The sequence below is a fragment of the Cylas formicarius genome, unplaced genomic scaffold, assembly GCF_029955315.1.
Source record: "Cylas formicarius isolate icCylForm1 unplaced genomic scaffold, icCylForm1.1 PGA_scaffold_5__7_contigs__length_24384050, whole genome shotgun sequence".
NCBI classification, from domain to species: Eukaryota; Metazoa; Arthropoda; class Insecta; order Coleoptera; family Brentidae; genus Cylas; species Cylas formicarius.
In genome coordinates this window covers 21442312-21468473 of record NW_026844341.1, presented here as the reverse complement: position 1 = coordinate 21468473, position 26162 = coordinate 21442312, and the positions used below count along the sequence as shown (strand labels likewise).

At 38.9% G+C, this 26162-nt stretch overlaps 8 protein-coding genes and 1 long non-coding RNA gene across 9 annotated transcripts; 3 read left to right on the top strand and 6 right to left on the bottom strand.

Moving 5' to 3' along the window:
• Positions 1 to 114: 114 nt before the first annotated feature.
• LOC132702269 (CD2 antigen cytoplasmic tail-binding protein 2 homolog) lies at positions 115 to 2296 on the top strand. Its single transcript, XM_060670808.1, has 2 exons — positions 115 to 1920; positions 1973 to 2296. The coding sequence occupies exons 1-2, from the start codon at positions 1161 to 1163 to the stop codon at positions 2227 to 2229; spliced, it is 1017 nt and encodes a 338-aa protein (XP_060526791.1). The 5' UTR covers positions 115 to 1160; the 3' UTR covers positions 2230 to 2296.
• Positions 2247 to 2973, bottom strand: LOC132702271 (anaphase-promoting complex subunit 15B-like). Its single transcript, XM_060670810.1, has 4 exons — positions 2921 to 2973; positions 2602 to 2773; positions 2496 to 2555; positions 2247 to 2439 (listed from the first exon to the last, which is right to left on the bottom strand). Exons 2-4 carry the CDS (start codon positions 2722 to 2724, stop codon positions 2317 to 2319), a joined length of 306 nt encoding a protein of 101 aa, XP_060526793.1. The 5' UTR covers positions 2725 to 2773; positions 2921 to 2973; the 3' UTR covers positions 2247 to 2316.
• On the top strand, positions 2787 to 3554 carry LOC132702270 (uncharacterized). Its single transcript, XM_060670809.1, has 2 exons — positions 2787 to 2942; positions 2993 to 3554. The coding sequence occupies exons 1-2, from the start codon at positions 2911 to 2913 to the stop codon at positions 3552 to 3554; spliced, it is 594 nt and encodes a 197-aa protein (XP_060526792.1). The 5' UTR covers positions 2787 to 2910.
• A 41-nt stretch (positions 3555 to 3595) lies between these two features.
• LOC132702268 (U3 small nucleolar RNA-associated protein 15 homolog) lies at positions 3596 to 5404 on the bottom strand. The gene is made up of 3 exons (XM_060670807.1): positions 5137 to 5404; positions 4830 to 5086; positions 3596 to 4775 (listed from the first exon to the last, which is right to left on the bottom strand). Exons 1-3 carry the CDS (start codon positions 5224 to 5226, stop codon positions 3596 to 3598), a joined length of 1527 nt encoding a protein of 508 aa, XP_060526790.1. The 5' UTR covers positions 5227 to 5404.
• Positions 5405 to 7430: 2026 nt separating this feature from the next.
• On the bottom strand, positions 7431 to 9675 carry LOC132701753 (sphingosine-1-phosphate lyase). Its single transcript, XM_060669926.1, has 8 exons — positions 9392 to 9675; positions 9120 to 9335; positions 8862 to 9070; positions 8570 to 8806; positions 8078 to 8526; positions 7879 to 8025; positions 7708 to 7828; positions 7431 to 7658 (listed from the first exon to the last, which is right to left on the bottom strand). The coding sequence occupies exons 1-8, from the start codon at positions 9540 to 9542 to the stop codon at positions 7551 to 7553; spliced, it is 1638 nt and encodes a 545-aa protein (XP_060525909.1). The 5' UTR covers positions 9543 to 9675; the 3' UTR covers positions 7431 to 7550.
• Positions 9676 to 9812: 137 nt separating this feature from the next.
• Positions 9813 to 19872, bottom strand: LOC132701752 (probable DNA mismatch repair protein Msh6). Its single transcript, XM_060669925.1, has 15 exons — positions 19156 to 19872; positions 18725 to 19100; positions 18457 to 18664; positions 18132 to 18407; positions 17938 to 18075; positions 17671 to 17878; positions 17003 to 17267; positions 16062 to 16217; positions 15657 to 15903; positions 15300 to 15599; positions 13254 to 13472; positions 13015 to 13200; positions 10829 to 11030; positions 10645 to 10772; positions 9813 to 10222 (listed from the first exon to the last, which is right to left on the bottom strand). Exons 1-15 carry the CDS (start codon positions 19418 to 19420, stop codon positions 9959 to 9961), a joined length of 3438 nt encoding a protein of 1145 aa, XP_060525908.1. The 5' UTR covers positions 19421 to 19872; the 3' UTR covers positions 9813 to 9958.
• A 124-nt stretch (positions 19873 to 19996) lies between these two features.
• Positions 19997 to 20804, bottom strand: LOC132701754 (uncharacterized). Its single transcript, XM_060669927.1, has one exon. The coding sequence runs from the start codon at positions 20719 to 20721 to the stop codon at positions 20005 to 20007; it is 717 nt and encodes a 238-aa protein (XP_060525910.1). The 5' UTR covers positions 20722 to 20804; the 3' UTR covers positions 19997 to 20004.
• A 789-nt stretch (positions 20805 to 21593) lies between these two features.
• Positions 21594 to 26128, top strand: LOC132701755 (protein Tube-like). The gene is made up of 3 exons (XM_060669928.1): positions 21594 to 23534; positions 23583 to 24081; positions 25707 to 26128. Exons 2-3 carry the CDS (start codon positions 23906 to 23908, stop codon positions 26116 to 26118), a joined length of 588 nt encoding a protein of 195 aa, XP_060525911.1. The 5' UTR covers positions 21594 to 23534; positions 23583 to 23905; the 3' UTR covers positions 26119 to 26128.
• LOC132701757 (uncharacterized) lies at positions 24483 to 25545 on the bottom strand. The gene is made up of 2 exons (XR_009618817.1): positions 25257 to 25545; positions 24483 to 24779 (listed from the first exon to the last, which is right to left on the bottom strand). It is a non-coding gene; the product is annotated as an uncharacterized LOC132701757 (long non-coding RNA).
• Positions 26129 to 26162: the final 34 nt, after the last annotated feature.

Genomic DNA, 26162 nt, shown 5'->3' with positions numbered 1-26162 from the left:
TTAGTATTTCGCCGCTTCGTGAAAAGTAAAAACAATCATAACCTAAGTTTTGATTCCGTGGTGGAGCATCGCACGCGTGGTTTAACCTCCGTTCGTTCCCGTCAGAATCCCTTGTAATGGTCCCCAAAAACTCTGAAATCGGTTTCCCCAGTGTGGATTTAGTGTTTTTAGTCTTCAGTGAATGTTTTAAAGTTATAATCGGTCCCGTCGTTTTTTCCTGTTCACGCCGGTATGGCGGCCTGATGGACTCGGATTGTCCGCGGGAGAAGCGGAGGAGGCCGTGTTTTGTAATCGGTCAAAGAACCATTTTCTTGTTGAAATTCCATTTTGTATACATACTAAATGCGGAGGATTATTGATTGGTTCAGAACCTTTTCTTAAGAAGGCATTCTTTAGGATATTTGAATAATGTTCATAATTGTTTAAGCTGGAATGACCTTATGTAGTTATGGCCATTAGAAGTAAAGAAGAAAGAACCTTAGTTTTCAGCAGTCTTTGCCTACAGAAGAAAAGTAGAAGAAGAAGCTGAGTTTTCAGTGAATGAAATTTTTTTAAATAATATTCGAAAAAAGCTTTTTATTAATATCGAAACGAGATTGTCGAACCGCAGGTAGTTGCCGAACAATTCCAACAAGCTTATTTCACATTTAATATTGTTGTAAGAACGCACTAGCATTAGTATTCCAGGATCCCTCCTGCTTCTGTTCTAATGAAATTGAACAATGTGGCTTTTGTATTAATGGTTTTGTAGATGTTTATACTGAGAAATGTTGAGGTTGATTTATATGTGTTACAATAATAAATTGTATTTAGCGTTGCTTTCTTTATGTTGAAATCGCTATGACGACTGCGCGATTTTCGATGTGTAAAATATAAATGTACTACTATGTTGAAAAGCGAATTAATCACATGGTCGTGCACAAAAATTACAAAGCAGACAAAATTACGTCAACAAATGACGTTAATGGCGACAAAAATTGAGAAAACTATTTTTAAAACGTCACCGTTTCGGAAAAAGAACTAAGCCGTTCACGTTTGTGGTCCGTATGCTTTTTCTAAACCGTTTTTTTAACATCCGTGTTACCGAGAAAAATAAACATAACCTGAGTTTTCGGTGAATGAATTTTCTTTAAATAATATTCGTAAAGCGCTTTTTACTAATGTCGAAACGTAAACACGAAACTCAGTTTTCGACCTCGGGAGAGAAACGCGTAGCAGCCAATCTCGACGAAGGCAAAAAGCACACATTAGATTCAGACGAAGAGGATTTCGCTGACGACGACAATGTTTTACACGAAGACGATATCGAAGGCGAAGAAGACGGGATCGCCAGGCATGAAGGTGAACAGAGAATGACCGCGTTTAACATGAAGGAGGAGATGGAAGAAGGCCACTTCGATAAGCAGGGTCATTTTATATGGAACAACGAGAAAGAGATTCGCGATAATTGGCTGGATAATATCGATTGGCAGAAGATTAAGCATAATTCCGAAAGCGCTAACAAATACGACATTGATGACCAGGGCTTGGGAGGCGAAAGCGACTCAGATGATGAAAGTGAAGTGCCCTTTGATGAAATTAACACTTACAGGAAAATGATTGCTTTCATGAAACCCAAAGAGAGTGTCAATAAGGCTATTAAGCGATTAGGCGACGCTGATATGAAGCTTTCTAGTATAGAGCGGCTAAGACGTAAAAAAGCCGGCACTTTGAAAACGAATGAAGATGTTGCCAACTTAACAGAATTGGCTGATTTGATTCTTACAAAACTTGGGAATATGGATATCTATCAGGAAACATTCGAGCAAATTTCATCTAAAATTGATAGGAGCATGAATAAAAACAAAAATTTGGCAAGGGAAGCTGAATTGGACATGTACGCTGATGATTTTGAAGAGAAGGAAAAGGAAAAACTCAAAGGTAAAGTATAGTTTTAGTCATTGTTTTGCATAAATTTTAATGGCGATTTCAGATGAACCATCTACAAGTTTTGTTGTTTCTTTAAATGAAGCAGAGGCTAAAAATGGGGCATCCTCGGAACATACAGAGTTGCTTTGGGAATTTAAATCAACAGCCCAAGACAATGACATTTCAGGTCCATACAACACCGCTCAAATGATAAAATGGCAAAAAGAAAACTACTTTAAACCTGGAACAATGGTTCGAAAATATGGAGAGGACTCCAACTTTTATTCTCTAAGCAGGATAGATTTTGAGTTGTATGAATAATTAATGATGCATTTAATTTTTGTTACTTTATTTGTGAAAAAAATGAAATATAAATAAATAGGATTAAGTAAACATAATATCTATGGTTTAACTATGAATTCGTTCTGGATCAATTTCAATTTCTTCCTCCTCGTCGTCATCGTGGCTGTCAGAATCGTCGTCATCATCATTGTCGTCTTCATCGTCCTCATCTTCGTCATCTTCGATGGCCTAGGAGCAAAAATTGGGAAATTGTTAAACGCGAGAATTATAAATGCAAGTATTACCTCTGAATTTGTTTTTCCAATGGGGATCGAATCGGAATTTGTTAGGGTGATGGCCTCAATCTACAATACAGCTTGAACCAAACGAAAATTTTGCGGTAAAACGTACCCAATCTTGATGTTCTTTCTCTAGCTGCGAAATTTCATCTTCGTCGGCACATGGCTGATCAACATCAAACCAATTGGGATCAGTAAATCTTGGTAAACATTTCGGAAAAAGTGGAATACTCATTATGGTATAGAAAAGTTGTTCAAATTTGGGGTTAGCTTGTTGTTAGACACTAAGAAAAAAGATTGGTTTATTGGGCGCAGAATGTCGAAAAATTATCATTGATATATTAATAATAAGATAAGATTTTTAAATATGAGTCGAAAGCTTTAAAATTTTTGTTTATTGTTATTATTATTATATGGTAAAATGAGTTTACCTTGGATTTCAGTTAATAATAGGTGAGGGGAAACTACATTTACTCTACAAAGTTTGTTGAATATTTTTGTAGGTTACATCAAGGAATATCTTTGATAAATAATTTGCCTGCTGTAAAATTTCAGCTTCTAATTTCACATATAGCCACACATGAATCGGACGTTTTATTTTCCGACGATGAATTGAAAAAATTGGGAGATTCTTTGAAGTTGCAGGAGGCTAAACTACAATTACTTTTGCAGAGCATATCCTACATTTTTAAGCAAAGCAGCAAAGTTATCTTAAAGCCCAGTGAACTGCAAAGGCATTGCACAGAAGTGTTGAAGCTGGAGCCACAGAAAGCGGAAGAGTTTGTGAAACAATGGTCGCATAAAGCTAGCAAAGATCTTGGAGAGCTTGACGCTAGGAAGAAAGTTGAAGGTCTATCTTGGGAGCTGAATTTACAGACAGCTTCAAATCTGGGTAACAAGCAAGCCTTGCCTAATGGCAGACTTCAGTTTGAGTTGAGTGATGCTACAAATGCAGATACAGGGGAACAACTTGTGTTGGAAATGGGTGAAAGTAATCTGCTTCATTTGTATAGTAACTTAGAGGCGATTCAGGCCAAATTAGACACCATAAATAAAAAACAATAGAATTGTTATTCTGACATTGCTTTAATTTAAGGATTTAGAGGTTATGTATCCGTTAGTGGTATTATTTTATCATATGCAGGCTCCGAGTTTCCAGCCAATTGACTCGCTAACAAAGTTTGCATCATTCCTTGCACCATGGCGAGTTCTCTACTTAGTTCTTCTTCTTGCTTCAAAACTTGATGCAAATGCACCAACAAAGCTCCTATATCAGGAGGTAAACTGATCAAGTTTTCAGTGATAGTGTCTAACGCTTCATCTGCCACTTGTATTATAATTTTACTAAACCTGAGATCTGTTATGTTTCTGATGAAAAACCTCACCAATTGCTTAATGGTATTCATATTTCCCGCCAATATGGCCTTACCTAAGGCCTTGCGTTTCATAAGCTCTTGCAAGAGAGCAACTGTCCTCTCCGGGTGTTTGTTGATCACATAGGGCATAAGGACCGCATTTAAAGCTTTCGAATATTCAAATTTTCTCAAGTGATGGTCATATTTGGCCTCCTTATCATGCTTCACATCCGGAATTATGGTATCAACAGTATAAGGAATTTCGCTCGAAATGTATTGATAAGAGGCTGCCTTGGACGGTTTTTTCTGTTCAACATCCTCTTCCCTTCTCTGAACTGAAATAATACCATCGACTAGCCCTGCCACTAACGTGTCGTCATTTTTGGACACCCCCACGCTAAGTACACCATTGGGAAAATCCAGTGTGTGTACAACTTTGAAAGAGCTTATGTCGTATATTTTCACATGCCTGTCTAAGCTTCCAGATAAGAGCCTTCTATTGTCTGAAGCCAGCTTGAGACAAGTAATAGTCTTGTGGTGTTGAGAAATGCTGCCGACCAACTTGCCCCCAGCTATAGTGTCCCATATTTTAATATCTGTCCCCCCAGCAGAAAGAAATAAACCACCGGAAGGCAAAACCAATAACGATTCTACCGGACTGCCATGGTTCACTGACATAACCTCTTTATCTGTTCTGGTGTCATACATTTTCACGCAATTGTCATAACTGCCTGATAAAACGATATCTGGAACGTCATTGCTTACTACACCTGCGCGCACATAGTCGTCATGCCCGGAGTATGTATGTAAAGTTGCCTCCGTTGCGACATCCCACACTCGCACTGTTTTGTCATCTGAAAATGACGCGATCTGTGGTTTTTGTGGCATGAACGCTGTTCTGTGAACAGGCGCCAAGTGCCCCTTGAAAAACCTGATTTTAAACATTCCATTAGGCCTTTTGGTATGTCATAAAGCCAATAGTTACCTTAACATACTCTTAGTAGAGACGTCAAACAGCTTGACGTTCGACTCTTCGCCTCCGGCGCATATCAATGTTCCGTCGCTTCGAAATATTGCCCCATACGCGTTCTCGCGAAATCTGGATAAATTTTTTACCACCAGTTTTGTAATAGGATTATACACTTGCACCCTCACCGAGCAGGTGACCGCGAAACAGTGGGGCTCCACAGGCGAGAAGTCTACGTAGTCTATCGGACCAAACTCCTTAATTAATATCGGCGGCTGCAATTGATATTGTATTAATGAAACGAAACGGTACGCAGGACACTTACCGCTAGTTTTTTCCAATAAATGAAATCCGGAGTGACCTCAGGCCCGCTCTTTTCGTAAATATTCGTATTTAACCTCTTAAATGTACTCATTTTTAATTCGGTTTTCCAGCAAAATATATTTAAGATTAGGTTAATAATTTAGGTTAGTTTCACGGAATGTAGGGAGATTTTAGATAGATTTCTTTTTTGCACCACTCAGAGAAAAAAAACTGAAAGAATATGGTTTTTCTACTGGCTTATAGAGGGCGCTGCACGGGATTAAAACTTCTAGTTGAAGTAACTTCCCAAAGAAGTCGCTGTTGCTAAAATTTTATTGTTTTGAATGTGGAATAAAACATATTTTAGAACGAAAATCCACTTATTTGCAGATTTAAGTCGTATTTACGAATCATCACGAATGCCTACCTAGCAGCACACCAAATTAAGCTTCGTTAAAACCGATAAAATTCTCGAGATTCATTTATTGCATTTAATTTAAATATGTCTACTGCGTGGTTGTTTCAAAATTATGACGTGCGACCCACAAGACGTTTTCACGTCCGTTCACTGGATTTCGCGCTTCAAACACCGTTCGAATTCATTTTCGACCATTTTTATCAGGCAAATATAATCATCGAGGAGGTGTCGAAAAGTTTGGCGCCGGTTAATTGAAGTTTCTCTGTTCGACCAATCAGGAGCCGGCTTACGAAATCGATGGCCGCGCGGGGCGGAGCTTTGGTTGCGCCGGATGGTTTTTTCGACACCTCCTCCTCTTTATGCGTTCCCGATGGATGGTATCGTAATTTCGAATATGCGTGTGGCCGAGGTTTTTTGTTTTTCAAAAAACTCGATATGACAAGAAGTTGTGTGTACAGTTCGTAGTGAACAAAACAAACAAATCGTTTCAAATTCTAATAACAACAAACTCTTTGTCCTACGGCGTTCAAAGTAGGTCATGGCATCGCCAATACATCGTCGAAAAAAAATTTTTTTTTTGTCTGTCCGTTCTCCGTTCTCGTCTTTTGGTTTTTCCTGAATAACTTTAGAAGCTACAAAATTAAAATTTGCCTCCTGTTTAAGCCTCCATGAGGCACACAAGCTTATAAGAAGTGGCCCTGATCCGAAACTGGTATCCATCTTTTTTCACATCTTTCGACTGTTTTTTGGACATTGCTAAGAAAGACGATGATAAGTGTCCGAAGCAATCGACTTCATATTTGGCACATATATGCAGCTTTGGCCCGTGACGGAAGTTATTGAAATGGGGGTTGCGGGGTCGGGAAGCAGTTTTTTTTTCAGAACTTCTAGACTTTCTAATTCCATTTTTTGAATTTTCTGGAGCGTTGAATCTTTCTGTTGATGAATTGGTTCACGCGAGTAGAAAATTTTCGTTCACTTTCGTTCTTTCTCACTTTTTCAAAGTCGCACGACTGCGCTAGTGTTATATTTGTTTTAAAATAAAACTTCTTTAATATCTAACATGAAATTTTAAGACACTGTACTTGATTTCGTGCTAGACAAATATAATCAAATCGTTTCAAAGTCTAATAACAACAAACTCTTCGTCCTACTGCGTAAAAAGTATTTATACTTTAGCTGGACCGTGAGCGCCGAAGTTCTTGAATGTTGCAGCACTAGACAATGCAATACAATACCAACGACTTTGAGGTTTCACCATATTAGTTATTAGGGTTTAACAATAAGGTTATCCCAATATTGAGACAGCTGTAAACAAACAGATCGAATTACTCCATTTCCATTCTTCCCACGAAAACCGTAGAGTATAAAGCATTTTTTTTCTATGGTTGATTCTGTGGTGAAGTGTTGGATAGGGCGTCTTAACCTCCCCCCGCTCCTTGTAGAATTCTTTATATTCGTCCCAAAAATTCTGATATCGGTTCTTTTTTCGTGTGATTTTCGTTGCGAAAGTGTTTAGTAATCGTGTTTAAGTGTGCCTGCCACGCTGTTTTTTCTGTTCACGCCGGTTGGTGTCCGGTTGGTCTGGAGAGGTAGCGGGAGGAAGCCGATTTTATTGGTATCGGTCAAAATCCTTTTTTGCTGGCTGACAACAAATATTAGAAATATTTTATCTTTTTACATGTTGGTCAGTCATCAAATAAAAAATCGTCGGTGAATGCCGGAAAATGGGCGAATGACCACAGCAGTCTTGCTGAGCCGAGAGCATTTTAGTATTTTCTCTAATTTTTTATGGTTTTAATGTGAGGAAGTCAAATTATTTCTCTAATACCGGCAAACGGTAAGTTAATTGATCGCACTGAACCGGGGGAAAACGTAAAAATAACTACAAGCCCAAGAAATAATGGCGTAAGCTTTTATTCAAAATTTCGTTACATAACCAACAAAATAATTTTTGAGATGGGATTGTGTAAAAATCGTAACAAATACACAAAAGTATCGTGTTAAGTACTGGGCAGTTACTGCTTGTTCTTGGGGATAAAATACATGGAGTCCAAATAACACTTGGTGATTTCGCTGACGATACTTCGATCCGGGAGTTTCTGTGCGGTGCCGTATAGAGCCATCTAAAACGAGGAACCGTTAGAAACCATATATACTTAAGTATGAGGGTACCTTTCCCTCGACGGGTACTCCGGGATCTTTCATGATCTCCGTCAAGCTGGATTTTACATCATTTAAAAATTTATCTGCCACGCCAGGCTTCGTATGCATTAAAGTGACGCAAATGTGAATCCTAAAGCGAGGAAATTTCAAAAGTGAAATGAAACGACAGGAAAATATTACCCAGAAGGAAACTGCAATATATTCAAACACCAGCCCAATTTTTGCAAGGCGTCAGACAACCGGTATATATCGAATTCGTTAGACCCGATAGCGACCACGCTGGTGGCCGGCTGGCCAAAGACAAAGATAGGTTTCAACCGCCTTAACCTAAAACAGCCCCCGTAACACGCGCCCGTCGATTTAAAACGTTTTTTTTTACCCCTTCTCGATGTACCGTGCTGTGTGAACAATATCCCTGGTGGCTTTAATGTAGCCCTCAGTTCCGAAGTTTAACAATGTGGCCCAACACACTGCTATGTTACCCCCCGCCCTCGACCCGTTAACGGTCGGTGAACCGTAGACTCCACCCACCCAATCGGTGGTGACAGTGTACTGATGATGTAAGTACTTTTTGTCACGATACAAGACGACCGAAGTACCTTTGGGGGTGAAACCGTACTTGTGGGGATCGGCTGAAATACTGGTCACGCCGGGCAAACGGAAATCGCAAGGGGGCGTCGGATAGCCGGCTTCTTCCATAAAACACGTCAAGAACCCACCCAAACATGAATCTACGTGCACCGGTATGCCGTATTTAATCCCGAGTTCGGAAATGGCAGCTATGTCGTCCATCGTGCCGTACGGGAAATTCGGAGCCGAGCCTACAAGCTAACCACACGACTTTAGCCCCCCACCTCAAACACTCACCCACCATAATAGTGTTCCGATTAATCGCCCTTTTCATTGCCTTAATATCGACTTGGTAGGTCTGGGGATCTACCCGGATGTACTTCACTCTCAGACCCAAATATTGAGCGGCTTTATCAAAACCAGAGTGAACGGTAACGGGTACTACAATTTGGGGTCTTTTCACACCCCTGTTGTTCTTGGCGTAGTCCCTGTGAGCTTTGCAAGCCATTATGATCGATTCGGTACCACCCGTAGTCATCTACGACATCGCCAATGAAAACCTAACCTCACCTGCTCAAAATAAAATTCGGCACCGTCCCGCACGAATTGTCGTCCCCGTGGAACAAGTTACAGGCTATCCTAACAACTTCCGCTTCCATTTTGCACAGCCCCGGGAATAAATCGGGATGCAACGGGTTTGTATATGAGGTCAGTTTGTAAATCTGCGCCACGAGACTCATTAGGTCGGGGTCGTAGCAGTAAACGGCGCCCGAGGCGCAACCTTCTTTCCACCGGTAAGCCCCTTGAATAGTTTCACTTACTAATGCCCTTTGCAAACAACCATAACGCACCCAAAGCCAAGTTTTCGTTGATTTTCTTTAAAATGTTGTCCGTTGAAAGTCCGCTGGGAGGTAGGTTTGTGATGTAGCTCAAGTGAGCGGCCTGTTTACTCATTTCCGCTTCGAAATCCGCGGCGATCGTTTTCAACTCCTCGTCGATCTTTTGTTGAATCGTCGGGATCCTTTTCGCTAACTTAAAGGCCGCTTTTTTGAACCTTTCGGTAATAGCTAGAACCCGGCCGTGTTAACTTATTTAAGCGTCGCGAGCGCCTAGACGGCCTTACTCTCGTCTTGGTTCAAAAAGTCGTACAGCCACACGGCAAACAAAACACTGCTCGTCGTGAGGGTGACGATTTGCCACGGTTCTTTCCCAGAAAACGCATTGTTAAGGGACGATTTAAAGAGGTTCAAATGGAATTTTACGATGTCGCCCATGATTTTCTAGACGGCTGACGCGACACACTCGAGCGTTACGCAATCTCGATTCCGAATATTACCCTATAATACGCTTTGATCCTGAAACGAGTTTTTATCTCGTCTGTGTACTTTGCCACTCATTTTGCGGAGTTTTTTTAGGTTCGGGTTAAAGTTTGTCATTGTCGGCTGATGGATTAAAGGTCGTTCTTCGTTTTGTACCTGGCCAAATTCGAAAAGGCCATTGGGCCATAACTTGAGCGTCACTGCTCAACCCATTCGATATGTTAATACGCTCAACATTTATAAATTCAGATCCAATAAAGGGTTGAAAGGTTTTAATAACTAATTAAAAGTAACTTGTTTTATGCTTAGAAGTAAATGAGAAAATAATAAAAACAGATATTGGTCTTTACAAAATTAAAAAAAAAAAACACTTAAAGCGTGAGCTGCTTGAGTATATTCCTAACGTCTCGAATGGGGACACCGTCGACGAAAATCTTTTTAAACGCCTGCTTGTTCCGGTCCTCGTGTTCGATTTCTGTCGCCAAAATTCGGGCCCGCGCCACCACGCGATCGGGCAGGCCGCCCAATTTCGCGGCGTTAAAGCCGAAGGACTTGGGGCACCGCCCTCCTGCTAGTTTATACAGCAGCGTTACGGACTCTTTGCTAGCGTCCTCGTCGTTCTCCACCATACAGGCCTACGAAAATATAAGAAGAAAAAATGATATATGCCATTCAATAGAGAAAAAAATAACATTAAAAACGCAAAGGACAGAGGAAATTATTAACAACGCAAAAGACAGAGGAAATTATTAAAAACGCATAAGACAGAGGAAATTATTAAAAACGCAAAAGACAGAGGAAATTATCAAAATCAAAACGAATTTACGAAATAAAAAATCACATTTTTGTCGTGACTGATAACTTTATTGGGTTGATAAGGAGCGGAATTTAGCTTGGTTGAGTAAAACGTGTATTACAAGCAACAATAGGAGGATATTTAAATTTGACTGAACCACAAAATGTTCTGAGGTTTGCCATGAACAATTCCACGTACAAGGTATATGGGATTTCACGTTTTTGGCGTTATTTCAAAGATTGACAACCTCGACCTACTCACCATGTGACTCAGCTTGATACCCTCCTTATCGGCGAAGTACTCGACGAGGTTATGGTAGTGTGTGGAGAACAGCGTACGGCATTCGATCTCGGCGAGCTTCTGGACGTAAGCGGTAGCGATCGCGTTTCCTGCGGGGAAGAAAATCGTGAAAACCCGCCCCTCAAACTCCCGGAATGTCACCGACCGTCGTAAGTGGACGTGCCCCGTCCCAGTTCGTCGACGATGAGCAGCGATTGGCGCGACGCGTGCTTCAAAATCGTCGACGCCTCCGTCAGCTCCACGAAGAAAGTCGACAGGCCGTGGACGATGTCGTCCGACGCGCCTAATCGAGTAAACACTCGGTCTATCAAGCTCATCGAGCAGCGAGACGCCGGCACGAACCCACCCTGTACAGTGATGTGAAAATTGAAAATCTATTTAAACTTTTTTAATTAAAAACGAAATTATGGCAAATTGATCAAGACAGAAACCAAGAAACGTAAGAAGAAAAGCGAAATTACTAGACTATACTAGACATATAATGAAAAAAAATATACGGGGCGTTGCAAGATTCACCTTAGACGTTAACGACGTGCCGTAAAGGACGATTAAATAGGACGCCATGTATATTATATGTATTCTTTACGATTGTTTTTAAATAATATTCATTTTTTTACTTTTATTTATTTTAACCACCAAAACATAGCTTCAATTAAATTTTTATTACTACGACACTGAAGCCGCTTCAGTGTGCAATTTTTATTTATTTACCTAATATATTGTTAGTATATATAGTCTTCAAAATGTTTTCGTTTTCATTCAATTTCCTGCATGCGTAATAAACAAATTCATTGAAACAGCACTGAAATACTGGTTTCCTTCAATTAAATTTCCACAATCAATAATGTTTATGACCGACCGACTTAAAAGATGAATTCTGCCAAGTTTTCAGAGAAACTTGCTTTTATTTCAGAAACCAAACGATTTAGGTATATGTGATAATATACGTGATAATATAATTAGTGTTTTTCCAGTTCGCTATTGGTCGATTTGTGGGGGTTGGTTAGCATTTACTGTTATTCAATTGTTTTTCAAGACTCGGTGTGCCGTTTTTATTGAGGTACCGTAAACATTTTATTAAAATTTATTTCTTACCAAATACTAACATTATTCAATTTTATTAGTCACTTGCGATGTCCAGCGACGAAGAAGTTGAGATTGTGGTCGATGACGTAATTATAATTTTAAATGCGCGTGAGAATCTTTGATAAGAAATATAATGATGACAAATTGGTCACGGAGTGTCCGTCTGCAATTTTAATCCGTGATAGCTGAATCCCAGTTTAGTTCTATGGCAATAAAATTAATTAGAAGAGAAGCTTCTAATTGACGATAGTGATTATTTTGACGTAGAATAACCTTAAATTGTTTAACAGTTAAAATTTCCTCCTTCATTTATATTTATAATAAACATTTTAAAGTAAGAATGGATTTTTTACTGCATGGACTAATAATAATCGAGGAATCTCACCGATGAAACTCTACACAAATCCGTCAGCTCAGTCAGTGCGGGTCTGGAACGTGAATGTGGAATTGCGAATCTATTTATTAAAGTTAACTACCGAATTCCGTCGTAAAAACGGTATATCGTTTGGAGAACTCTACCACCAACCGTGAAACAGCCTTTACGTTTGATTCCGTTTTAACGGTTATTTTTTTACTTAAAATTTCTAAGAGACCTTTTCTTTTTACTGTAAAAATAAGAATCCGAAAGGATTTTACTACGTTCAAAGCGTCAAGAACGAAAAACAAATTTCAAAATTTCCGTTCCACAGCAGAATCATTTATCCACGGAAAAATGTAAAAATTAGTTTTATTTTTAAAGAGAAAACTAGAATTCAGTGTTAACCGAAAACATTAACCAAAAAAGTGTTCTTTTTTGGTCATAGAAATAAGAATTTATGATGTAATTAGTTTAAATAATTTATTGGGACAAGAAAGAATTAACAGATAAATTTAGCTAACATATAGTACCTTCTCTCTGAATATTATAAGTGATGAAATATGTTGATGATAAACTAATTAATACGAAAATTTTATTATTAGAATATTTAATCATCACCAGTGAGAACAAGCAGTACAAGACATAAAAAATAACAGTTAAAACAGAATACCCATTAAATGATTTCATCCGTTTATATTATTCCGGTGTTGGAAATACATTTGTTACGAGAGAGATCAGTTCTTCTTCTTCTTCTTTTGATCTTTGCTACGTGGCCCTATAGCCACAAAATTTGGAGGTGACGACCATTGCGGCTCCCTCGTTTTTACACTCCACTATACGTTGTGCCTATCGACTAAAACGATGCGCGAAACAAAAAAAATGCTTACGATTTGCGCCATGATGCATATGGTGGCGGTCTGACGCATCAGAGTCGATTTGCCGCCCATATTCGGGCCGGTGAGTATCATGAGGGCGCCGCGAGCGTCGCGGCGCCCCAAAGTGACGCTGTTGGGCACGAAGCCGTCGACCTCGGCGACGCACGGATGACGTCCGTCCTCGATCGTGACGTACGGCTAGAACGGCAAAACGATGCGGCCAATCTGGACGCGACGCGTCGTCCACTTACGTGTTCCGCGAAGGGTTCGACGTCGGGGATGCAAATCTCCTGCGCGTAACCGCGCGCGTACTGCGCCAACGAGCACAACACGTCCAACGTGGTGAGACAGTGGATGACCTGCTGCCATTTGTCGTACTTCTCGCTGAACTTTTCGAATATCCTCCGGTTCAGGTCGAGGATTATTTTGTTGCGCTCCTGTTCGGCGCGCAGCATTCTATGCAGGAGCTCCTGCGCGAGATGTAAATCGCGGGATTACTTACGTGGTGCGCGGTCCTCCGACAATTCGGAACGTTTGAACTACTCAAATACCTTTAAAGTTTGGCCCTTGTGGCTGTAATGAAGGGGCCCAATCGAACTACCGGCAGGAGGGTCTCAACTTGATTGTTAATTTAATTTTGGAATATTGTACATGGTACATTAAAAAAGAGTTCTGAACGTTTGAACTACTCAAATGCAAGGGGCGCCCCATCATGAATAATCATTATTACTAATTGGCCCTTGTGTCTGTAATGAAGGGGCCCAATCGAATTAAGGGGGTCTCAATTTAGTTTTATCATAATTTAAACACCTGTGGAATATTTTACATAGTACAGTAAAAAAATAGTTCGATTAATGCAGCCAATATGTTTTTTTCCTTTGTCATAAACGTTAATAATAAAGGTGGATGACTGTATCACGAAATTGTTTATATATACTTTTCTATTTTTCTATCTGGTTTTGAGATTTTGAGTATTTAGTGAAATCGCTTGAATAGTTGATGCTTCTTGGAAGTAGGTAAGAAAAATGTTTAATTTTATTGCAAATTCCATGATTCGATTTTATTTTATAAACAATAATTCATGGAATTGTTAGATAAGCGAAATATATAAATATGGTTATATAAATAAAGTATTTCTAGGCATAATCACACTTTTGTCAGATATTGCTTCTTATCGAAAAATTTTTAACCAACTTAAAATATTAACAGTTCCGTCATTATATTTTGACTCTTTGGTTATGTTAGCGAGAAAAAAAAACATTTATTCTCTGTGAACGAAGATTTATACACTGCTGATATGCATATCTTAACAAAACAGAGCTGACGTGAGCATTCACCGAAATAATTCTACCCTCTTTGAAAAGGGAATATACATGACGACAATTAAGGCATATAGAATCTTGCCTAGGCATTTTAAAATACTGAAAAATGTTAACACTTATAAAGAAGAAGTTTATCAATGGTTGCCCACCCAATGTTTCGATAATTTTAAGTTCTTATGGCTATTTTAAAATTTATATTAAATGTATATCTTTTGTAGTTATAAATAATTTAATGACATGTAATTATATATTTTTTGAGAGTAGCTTATGCTACATTTGTGAGACGTTGCTTTGTAATATTTTGATTTTGTTTATTATTTATGTTTATTTCTGCGAATTATTTAGAAATAAAAAATAAAATAAAAATAAACAAAGGCATGGTATCACTTAATTTGATTGTTAAAAAAATTTAGAAGGAAAATTGTTTTCTCATATGCAAACTTTTAAGCGTTTTTTGAAATAACACTCCCGAAAAAATACATAACGCTATTTTCTAAATAATAATTTTTTTTGAAACGGTAGAAAGACTTAAGTATTTTGTATTTCAAAGTATATTAATTTCTAAACGCTTTTTTCGAAGGATTTTTAAAAAGTTAGATCATTATAAACTATATTTTATTTAATTTTTTTTTATTATATTCATTATTAAATTGATTTTTTTATTTATCAAATAGCAAATCGTAGCTCGCTATGCTAAAAATAAACAACTACAAATATTTAAAGAAATTATTGTTTGATGACCTAATGATTATATATAAAATTATTTCAGGAAGGATATCTTAGTAGTTCTCAAACTTATATAAATGAGCAACAGTCCCCATTAGTAGTAACCTTTTCTTATTTTGTCCGATTTAGGCCCAGTTCCCCGTTAACAGGACGGTACATTTGACCTACTCAATCTGACTAACGAAAACTCCAGACCAGTTAAAGTAAAACTCGAGCGATCGAAAATTTATTTGAATTACCGATACTAACCTTGGTCGTTTCCGTCGAAAATCGTCGACACGGTTTCGAGCCCTTTTTGGAGCCCTCCAACTGGTAGTCGGCGTTCGCGCGATTGGCCCTATGTTCGGGCACCTCCAGCTGGTACCTCTTCTTGTCGGTGCCGAAGTATTGGACGCGGCAACCGAAAAACGACGACTGCTCCTCGAGGTAGGCGTCCAGTTCCGCGTTGATGTCGTCTATAGCGACGTTGACCCGATCGTAGTCGCCGTCCACGCCCCTTTTGGGGATAATTTTGCCGTTGGTCTCGGCCTCCTCGTGGTCGAACGCGCCCTGAAACGAACCCGACGGGAGAGGTGGAGAGCTGAGTGTTTTTTTTTCTTCCCTTACCTTGAAATAGTCCAGAATTTCGGTCAGGTCCAAGTTGACGCCGTCGGGGTGGGACTGGGTGATTTTCCTCAATAAACGCGACCGGCAGCCTTTGAAAACATCGGCCACCTGTTGAGCCGCCTCAAAGCCCCTGAGCGTCTTCAGCAGGTCCATGATTTTCCTCTTCGAGTAGGTCTTCGCTTCGTAAAAGACGGCGCGACCGTCTGGGTGATCGGTGGCGCAAAATTTGTTGCCGTAATGATGAATCCTATGGCGCAAAAGCTGTTATTAACTTCAAAATTAAATTTATTGCGATTAATTTGTCAAAATAAAGTCGAAAGAATTCGAATATGTTGCTAACTTTTCGTTTAAAATAGCAAAATTTAATAAAAGAACCGGTAAATTTCCAAAAATGCCCGAACTTACTTGGCAAGTTGCCGTTCCAGGTCCGGCAATTTTTTCAAAATTTGCCGCGCCGCGTCCAACGATTGCACCCCGTCGCGCAACTCCTTCACGGCCTCCTGTCTCGCCCGGATCTTCTCCACATTGCACAGCGGCTTGCAGATCCATTTCTGAAGCAATCTGCGTGCAACCGCGTCACATAACCGACGAAGCGAGGAGGTATAGTCGCCCCAGAATTACAAGAGAGTACTAAAACATTCGAAATCGTAAAACTGACGAATTTAAGTCTGCAGGGCAGCTTGCAGCCTACAATTTATTAAGTAAATTACTCAATGAGTATTGCAAGTTTGTATTATTCGCTAAAGACCTTAACGCCTTCCCCTAAGACACCTTTAATTGGAATTTTCTTCTACTACCCCATTATGCACTGAATCAGCGTGTGAAAAGTGTCACTTAAAGACGTCACCTTTGGCACCCATTTTCGGTACTTTAGTCACCAGTTGACTAGATTTTAGTCACGTCACTACTACGTCTTCTTGAGTTTGTCATCAGACAAACTCAAGAAGTTCCTTTTGTCAAATTTTTGCATCAATTTCGGTATACCGAAATCGATCAAAAATTTTTCAAATAAACAAAACTTTCGTTAATTTACTCCTAGAAAGTGTCATATTAGCTTGATATTTGAAAGTTACACTACAATAGGCTGCTTTAAGTTGCACCTGCGACTAGAGTTACCATAAACTTATCTTCATTTTCTCTATCTCATCTCGATATCCTAAAAAACTGTTTAAACTGTTCAGGGTGTCTTTCAATAGTAATAAGGGCTATTATGAATAAACACTGTTTCAAAACTTATTATAAAAAATATTATAAGTTGGTTGAACTGTTGGGTAACGTCCTTAATTTACGACATGTTCTCTTTTTTTTTTACTCTATTGTAATTCCGGGGCTCGTATAATTGGTACCTTTTTCCGAACGAGGTGCAGCAAAAGTCAATGGTACCCTGTAAACTGCCCCTGGCGCCCAACAGACTCAGGTTTTCGATCGTGATCGAATCGAGCACCATATAGTCCCTTTCCACAAACACTTTCGGGCAATCTGTTAAAATTGACTCATACAACTCGAATTTGCCGATGGAGAATACGTGAATGTCTAGCTGGGAATTCTGCAGGTACCACAAGCAAGCGCCCAGCGATTTTATCGCCATCTCGTATTCCGGCTTGGGCAGGCCTATGAATCATCAGATATACGCTACTGAACTACTAAGTTAACGTATAAAACGTATAATTTGAACCACCTAATTTTAGTTTAAATACTTTAATGTAAGCACGAAATTTGTCTATGAATAGATATACCAAAAGATTGTCGAACCATCAAACATTGTGTAAACAAAAAATAAAGACCAGTTCCACCACCTTCAACCAATCGTCTATGAATGTTTTAGTTCAAAATCAAAATTATTAATTATCGAAATGAAACTTACATATCAAATTCAATTTTGGAAAAATTAACATACAGGCGCAACCGCTGGTACATTTGAACTACTGACTCTACGATACGTAGGATTTCGCAAATTATGTATTTGAATGATTAATATAGGACTTTCGAAGTACTGGTTTTTTAAAGTACTCACAGTCGTCGGCAATGTCGCGGAAAAGCTGCGGCCACTGGAAGTTCCCGTCCCTGTCTTTAAAGTAGCACCCCGTAGATAGCTTCTCGAGGGTGTCGGACGCGGTATAAAACTGCGATTTCGGCGCAAGTGCGTCTTGCATGACGTTTTCGTAATACAACTGGAGACGCTGCTTGAAGGTACCATAATTGGCGCCCCTTTCGGTAAGCACCTGAACAAACCGAGGGGACAGTCAATGTCGCAATCGCAACAAGCGGTAGCGGGGCATACCAATCCGGGCAAGTATTCGGCGAACAAGGCCAAAACTTTTGAGCAGTGCTTGTCGTCGTCGAATTGAGCCAGATGAAAGGTACCAATAGAAGTGTCAACAAAACAGATGCCGAACCTGTACGTTCCGTCTTGGTTTATCTAAAAATTAGTTCTATACAAACAACAAAAAAATGGTTCAACCCAAAAAAAAGTACCTTCATACAAATTGCATACATGTACAAGCCTTTATCCAACTGAGCCTCGGGCATCTGGGGACCGTACACGCAGGTCCCTCTGGTGGTTACTTGGCATATCTCCCTAGCCACGACTTTGTCAAATTTGGTTACCTTCTTCTGGTTTTTGCACCGTTCCGCCATCAGTTCTGGTGTTTCGGTTTGTTCCACTCTGGCCACCTTGTAACCCTTATTTACCAGCATGGTGGCCATTTTGTTGTAAGCGCTTTCAGGGAAACCAGAATGGGCAAAGTCTCCCTGGAACAAGATCACATCTTGATAACGTTCCGATGGCGACGCGTCTTACCTTCATATAGCTGAATCCAAGCTCTTGAACCCCCACAACAGCATCCATATGGTACAGTTCGTAGAATTTCCCAACCTTAAAAAATAAAACTGCATCAAAGTGTTCACTTTTCAGCAACCACCACTGTCTCATGGCAGGCGTGAGAGAATTCAGAAAATCGGTGGGCACATAAAGAGTGTGATGATCATAATCTGCGTCGCTAATCTTCCTGAAAAAACAAAAACCAATTGTAGGAATTTTACAGGGGTTACAAACAAAAACAGTCTACCTTCGATTGGCATCCATTATTTTATTAGGGCGTAAAAATTCCAATCTTTCATGCAACCAACTAGTCTCTGATGTCACTTTCTGTTGACTCTTCTCCTCAAAGTTCACCTTTGGGTTACCATTTTTGGTTTCCTTATACTGAAAATCAGTTTCTTTTGGTTCCTCAATTTTTTTAAATTCGTATAGATCTGCAATCGACTGTTTAGATACATTATGAGAGGCTTCCGGGCTTTTCTGAATTTTAATTTTTTTCGGATGGGGGCTGTCGCTGTTGGAATTATAAGCATCATTATCAGAAGAGCCATCGTCAGAATCGCTACTTAAGGCTAGTATTCTACTGCGTTTTTTGGCCACCGAAATTTCTTCGTCGTTAGAATCTACCGAAAAAAAAATCGATACCGACAAGTTTAATATAACACAACTGCCTCTTACCATCCTTGTGAATGGATTTCCTAGTTATTCCGTTCCCGAACTTATCGCCATTCGGCGTCTCCGCATTCACAGATTTTCTTCCGGTGGGTGAAGGGAAATAATTAAACAAAGTGTTATTTTGTGTTCGTTTTTTCATTATGAAAATATAGATGATCCGATCTATAAATATTTCGCGGCAAATTTTCACCATAGAACAAACGAAAGTATGTTGAGAACATAACCCATATCCGCTTCTTTTTCTATTCGATTGCCCACAAATGGACATAGAATTCTTTACATTTATCCATGAATCTTATATTAATTTGCTTGTCGGTTTATAGTTACAAACAATAGTAATGATTTACGATTTTTATTGTTATTTTTAAATAAAATGAAAAATCTGATTTTTACTAGTCTGGTTATTTGGTTAGTGTGTTGCTAACGTATTTGGCCACGATGCTTAACTGGTACCTCCAATTTTGAAACTGTAAACTTTCGGAAAATGGCTACTGGATCTGAGCTGTGGTCATCTATAAATCGTTTTCGACTTCAAGAAATATCAAAATGTACAAGAATTTAATAATCAAGATAAAACATAGGTACAAGTTTTTGTTATTCTCGCTGTGAGTCGGCATGTACTCGAACAGATCAGTCATGGTATAAAAAAAAACCCTGCAAACGTTTCGAAAAGATAAGAAATCTGCAAGTCAGGACCTCTCAAGTACAGAATGACAACCAAAAATCGGTGACGTTTCATAAATTGCGGTTCCAACGCTTTTCTTTTAGTCGCTTAGTCGGTTACTGTGCCTTGTTTACAGACTCAGGTCGACTGACGCTACATAAAAAAAAAGCACCAACCATCAACCATTATCAATTTTTACTTTCCCCGTTCACGAAATACAAAAATGACAGCTCGTAGAAAAACGGGTCGGTACCCGTGCAGCGTCTGAAAACCTCCGCGAACCACAGACAGAACGCGTCGAGGCAGCCCAGTTCCGCGACCGCGATGAGGGCGCCATTTTCCGAAGATTGCCGATGAGAGTCGAACAGCGTTATGGTCTGCGGTCCGGTCTGTATTACAAAAAGGACGGTCCTAGAACATGCGATTAGCGCGACGTAAACAGAGTCCCCGCGTTGTGGCCATTTTTCCAGGTTCGATTTCAAGCTGGCACTTAAGGACACCGACAAAACTTCGCTGACGACCACTCGTTTCCATTCAATGACGTCGAGCGAGTCGGACTTGAGACAGGCCATCGCCTCGGGTACATTCAGGCCGTCGTCTTTCAAAGAATCGTCTCTATTGAGCCGGTCGTACATTCGGTTGCCGTCGAGCATACTCGCAGCCAGAAGTCTTACTAGTCGAGCGATGAGGTTCCTGTTGACCCGGCCGGTGATGATCGGGCCGTTTTCGTGGCATTTGGAAGCCGTCAGCAGAGCGATCAGGGTGCAAGCTTTGCTCGGGCTGAAGATGTTGAGGGCGTTGTAATACGACTGCGAGAACTTGGGCTCCAGACGTACTACCTTGACAGGGCCCACGTCCACGATCTCGTAGTCCGGTATAAAGGGGAGATTCAAATGTTCGCACATCGCGAATTTGGATACGTCAACCGTTGACACTCGCGTCAGATTGTTTTTTTTTTAACGCGCGTGTCGTAATTATCCCCCTTGGCGGATTTATGACATATGCCCCGAATCCCCTTGAACGAAAACAAACGGTCCTAGATATTTGTTAGTCGTTTCAGAAACGGCCACCAGGGAGAGCAATTGCCGTAATTATTTTTAAAATTTGTATCTGCTAAACTTTATACTAACGTTAGAGACGAATTCAAGTTTTTGTTCTATATACCTACTTTTTTGTTCTGAACGAATTTTAATTAAATTGGGACTTTCCTAGGCTATCAAAAAAGCCAGAGGGCGTTTTCTAACAAAAAAAATGGTTTGATTTCAAAGTTCTCTTTAAATTTCCTCACTAGAAATTTTGAAATATCAGGTGCTTAAAGAAATGTCTTCACAATTATGTTTATGTGTGGTCGGTATATAAGTACTAGACACATAGAGGCCCTGCCTATGCTGAATGTACCGTGCGTTCAATTTATCTTTTTTTATTTTTTTTTATCGGCAAAAATAGGAAATTTTTATATATTTTCAAAGAGTGCCGTGACTGACTGTAACAACCATAATTATTTACAAATTAAAGAAGACCAAAAACAGTAAGAATGAAAAGACACACTAAAGTAAAAAATAGTTATCTCAAATTAACTTTGATTTACAAATATCGGACCCAAAATATGCCCGTCGATGACATCACACCATACAGTAATTGATTGATATCTCTGGGTTTTTACTTCGTGTATTTATCTAGGATTATTTAAAGGCCAATATTACGTGTTTTGTCTATTACAACCCTTTCTTATAGTAAACGAACTTTTATCAGTCCATAAAATGTTTTTCAAAAAATTAATATTCTATATATTTAAAAAATCCAAACAAAACTGCATTCTCCGTTAATATTGTTCTGCACTTAGTTTTTGAGTTTTATGAAATTTAAATGCGTTATTTTCTCTCTTCATATACTCTAGTAATAGAGGAAACTCCATGTGCGTCATAGAAACCTAAACCATTTAACAAAAATATGATGTAGGCTTATATGTCCGAAAATTGATAGTTGATATATTCAAAAACAAAATGTTACAGCCAATTAAAATGTTATCAAGATAAATTGAAAGCAATAAGTTTAGCTGCGGCATTTTTAAGACATTATTTTGTCAAAATATGCTTAGATTTCATTAAATGTTCTGGGAAAACGAGTTAGGTATGCAGGGATCAATTATTTAATAGCTTTATGGGGGTCGGTAGTAAAATTTTCCGCTTTACTGTTGCCTAAAGAAGCACTTTCGCTGAAAAAACATTTGCTAACAAGTCAGAATGGGCCGACATGTTACGGACAGCGATATCTCCAGAACTGAGGTACCTTGCATTCCAGTGTGGGAAAGTAGGGCCTATTTATATGATTTTTATTCTCGAACAATGTCATTAAAGCACAGTTTTATTTTATTTTTAGTTAATTTTGAACAGTTAAATCTGAAATCTGAATCTGAATATTTGTAAAAATCTATTGTGCTAATTGTAATTGAATATGAATGTTTAAATTCACGGACCACCAAACAAATCTAGACGTTACAGGAAAACCCGACCAAAATTAGCAGCTGACGTATATAAATTTCACAGGCGGCTAGATGCAATAAAACTTTGATTTCACGGATTCTGGGGAAATCCAAAGAGTTATAGCCGTAGCCATTATCGTATTTAGAATAAAATTTTGAATGCCCTTTGTAATAGTCAGCGCTTGATAATTTGATTTGATTGATAATTTCGCTTACATAGTATACATAATTCCCAAGTATTCAATCAATTAAAAATAGGCTACACGGTCTAGACACCACATATTAATTTGGCCGTCGAATAGGAAAATGCTATACCATACGGGAGTTTTCATTGAAAAAATTATCTTTGTCACGTGATGAACGTACAAGCTTTTTGAAAACTTGTTTTCTGACCACAACATTAGGGTTGATAGAGGTAAAGTCTGTTCATAGATATAAGGAAGTGACTAACTGATACGAATTAAGGAAATACCCGGGCAAGCTGTAAGAATGAAATATGGCCGAACGGGTCCGTACTTTGCTTAGAATTTAATTATTTGGGGTTTTGTTAGGAAAGATACTAAACAATATTTATTTATTTATGTTTAAATCTAAAATAATATTACAAATAATTTTTATTACTTACTTAAATTACTTAAAATTGTTCACATAATAATCAGTATCACTATCGCTATCATCGCCTGTTCTATATTATTCGCAATATGGATATACGATTGTTCTGCTTTTCTATATGTTTAACAGAATCAGCCCAACTTTGGGGAGGGATGTTAAAAACTTCGGTTTCTATAAGTTTGAGGACATTGAGTTAACACGGGGAAAAACATTGTTACCACGAATGGCAGATTAAAACTGTATGCCCTAGATTTTTTGCATAATTATCACAGACGTATTCCTTTTGTAGGTTCAAGCTTTGTAGAACCTCAATTAATTGCTTTTTGCTATAATCTTCGTGAAAATAAATGTAGTTTTGGATTGTTGCTTTTGTGTCACATGAGGAAGGGGTTTTAGTCAACTGTCTACTGTGATAACTTGCGTTGTCCATTACAATGACGCTTTTAGGAGGAATGTTTGGAACTAGTTGGTTTTTAAACCAACTTTCAAATAAATCAGCGGTTGTGTCCTCATGGTAATCCAGAGAATGATCTTTAATATTAATATTTTTCGCAGACAGAGTCAGTTGAGTCAACCCAACCCTTTTCCGGGGTATCATGAAGTGTCGAACCAGATTTCATCCAAGTAAATAATTGGCCTTTGTTGTTCTCTGTAAATCCTAATTTTTTTTAGATATTCCAGATATGACCACCCTTGGATAATCCTATTTAAACGCAATTGGTCACTTTCTTACATATATGAACTGACCATACAAAATAATTCCAGTTATTGTACAGTGAAAACTTTCCATCGAAGGGCGGGTGACGAATATATTACGAAATTGTGCCTTTAAACGAGCGGTAAATACCCGAAATTCCGCGAGTCCTCAGAAAATCCCAACACTTAAGAAGCAATTAGTGCTGTGGCTGCAACATCCATTGCATCGAAATTTGAGTCACATTCCAGTGCGGCACGGCTGTTCCTATGCTCGAGGTGAAGTCACGGGAAGGTTTTACATGGACCCGTGCTTAGAAATCCGGAAGCTGCCGCCGAGCGCGACGAAAGAACTGGCCAGGATTCTCGAATACGCCGACTCCTGGAAAACGCTCATGGCCGTCATCCCAGCGACCTTAGAAGCTGACGCCGATTTTGCCGCCGCCCACCGCACCAGATACAACTCGGATCACATACAGTAAGTGTTAATATCCTTTAGAACATTAATTCCATAATGCATCATTGACCGTTAGAGGCGCATCGGTCTAAATGGCAAAATAATGATTTATCAACTTATAGGTTCGTCACAATATCCAACGATTTTTAGAGGGAGGCCTTCACTTTTATCGTAACTTCATAATTACTTTGGTTCAAGATCATTAAAAATTGGTTTAAGGTTAAGAGATTTTAAAAGTAATTATTTAAAATATAAGATTTTTCCAATAACGCTAGCAAATAGTTGCGTCAAAATCTATGGCCCTTGGGGCAAATCCCCTAAGAATTTTTCCTAAAATCTTTTTGCGTTCTTTGAAATTTAACGATTAAAATTTAAATGTCCTTTCATGGAAAAAAATTGAGACATCAAATAAAACAAATTACACGACACAAAATAAATATAATACTACGATATTGATAAGATATTTTGGGCGTTTTGGGCAATATACACCAACCTACAAGTTACATTTCAAAAGTTTGTGGTGATAAATGTTATAAAATACAAATTTTGTTTTAATAAAAATATAGAAACAAGAATACTAAAAATCCAGACGTTTCGACATTTCCTTATTCAAGTAGGTCAAGTATTCAAGGAGTCGATGGGTCTTTGTAACTTGGTTTTGTCTCCAATATTTTGGCACAGAGCATTTATTTGATCTTCTGACAGATGTACTAGAATACCTGAAAAATGTTCCCCTCAGTTTGGTTATTTGAGTTTTATTTGTTTTATAATATACCAGCATCAGAACTAATAACTGGGTAGGCCAAAACTCAAATCGCCGTAATGCTTCAAATGAAAATATTGAAAATCACCTTGCTGCTCAAATTTTTAATTTTTAATGAGACATTGGCACAAAAAACATTAATTTTATTATGAGTTTTTTTTTTATCCAAAAATTGACACAATGAGAGACTTTTTTGTGGAGATATAAGACTTTCTTTGTAAACCTTGGTAGTTTTTGAATTTAAGTGCTACATAATGAAGGACAAGTCCGGTAAAATAAAAACGGAAATATCTGAACATGAACTAAAACCATAAAAATACCTTATAGGTTCCCTTTTGTTTGTAAACAACGTAATTGATACAGAAACTAATATTGTTTTGTTCAGTTCCTCAATAATGTAATCTTCCTTTCCTTAATCAAGGTATTTACCTACCTTTAAATATCATATGACTTAAACGCCACGTTTAAGTGGTTAATTGCCCCAAATCAGCCATAAGGTACATATATACCAAAATTGCACAACACCGCCAGAGCAGTGGCAGGCCAAAAATTAAATTGATTTTGTAACGACCATCCAATGCAACAACCTTATATCAAAGACCTGAAATTTTCGACAAGAACATAATAAGTCTGTAGAGACAAAGTCGATTTTCGGTCAAAAGCAAAATACTCGAACCAAAGACATTTTCTTTCTTTTGGCGAAATTATAGCTACGTGGCGACTATATAAACCAATAACAATAACAAGGTATGAAATTTCGTCAAACAACAGATAACGGTAGACACCCTAAGAAGGTTGATTGGTTTATATTTTATATTCTGAAAATAAAATTACATTTTCGCGGATGCGTAGACAACACCCTGTATACCGAACGCTTTTGCAGGATTATCGAACAGGCGTCGCGCAAAGACAAAAGATCATCGCCGGAAATCCTATTCGACGAGTGGGGCACTTGTGGGCGCGTGAGACCCAACCTGGGACACCTGTTCCACCTGCTGGTCAAGGCGGAACTGTTCCGGGCGGCGGACTTCGTGGCGGTCGACTTGCTCAGGCGCGAACCTCCTCAGAGGCCTGCCACGGGACCCTCGGCTCAAATCACGGACCACCGACCAGGTAAAATCGGCAACCGCGCCACACAAAGCGGAGAATCGGCAAACACGCTCGGAATTGTGGCTGCGCCACTGTCAGACTTCAACGGATTACGATCAGACCTGATTGTCTTTTCCACGGAAGAAAACGCCCGTGATACGAAAGATGGGGATGTCGTACCTAACCTATCGGTACTTTTAAACTGACGGAAGCGGACGTTAAGGGGATAAATTTATTCTAATGACCCTAT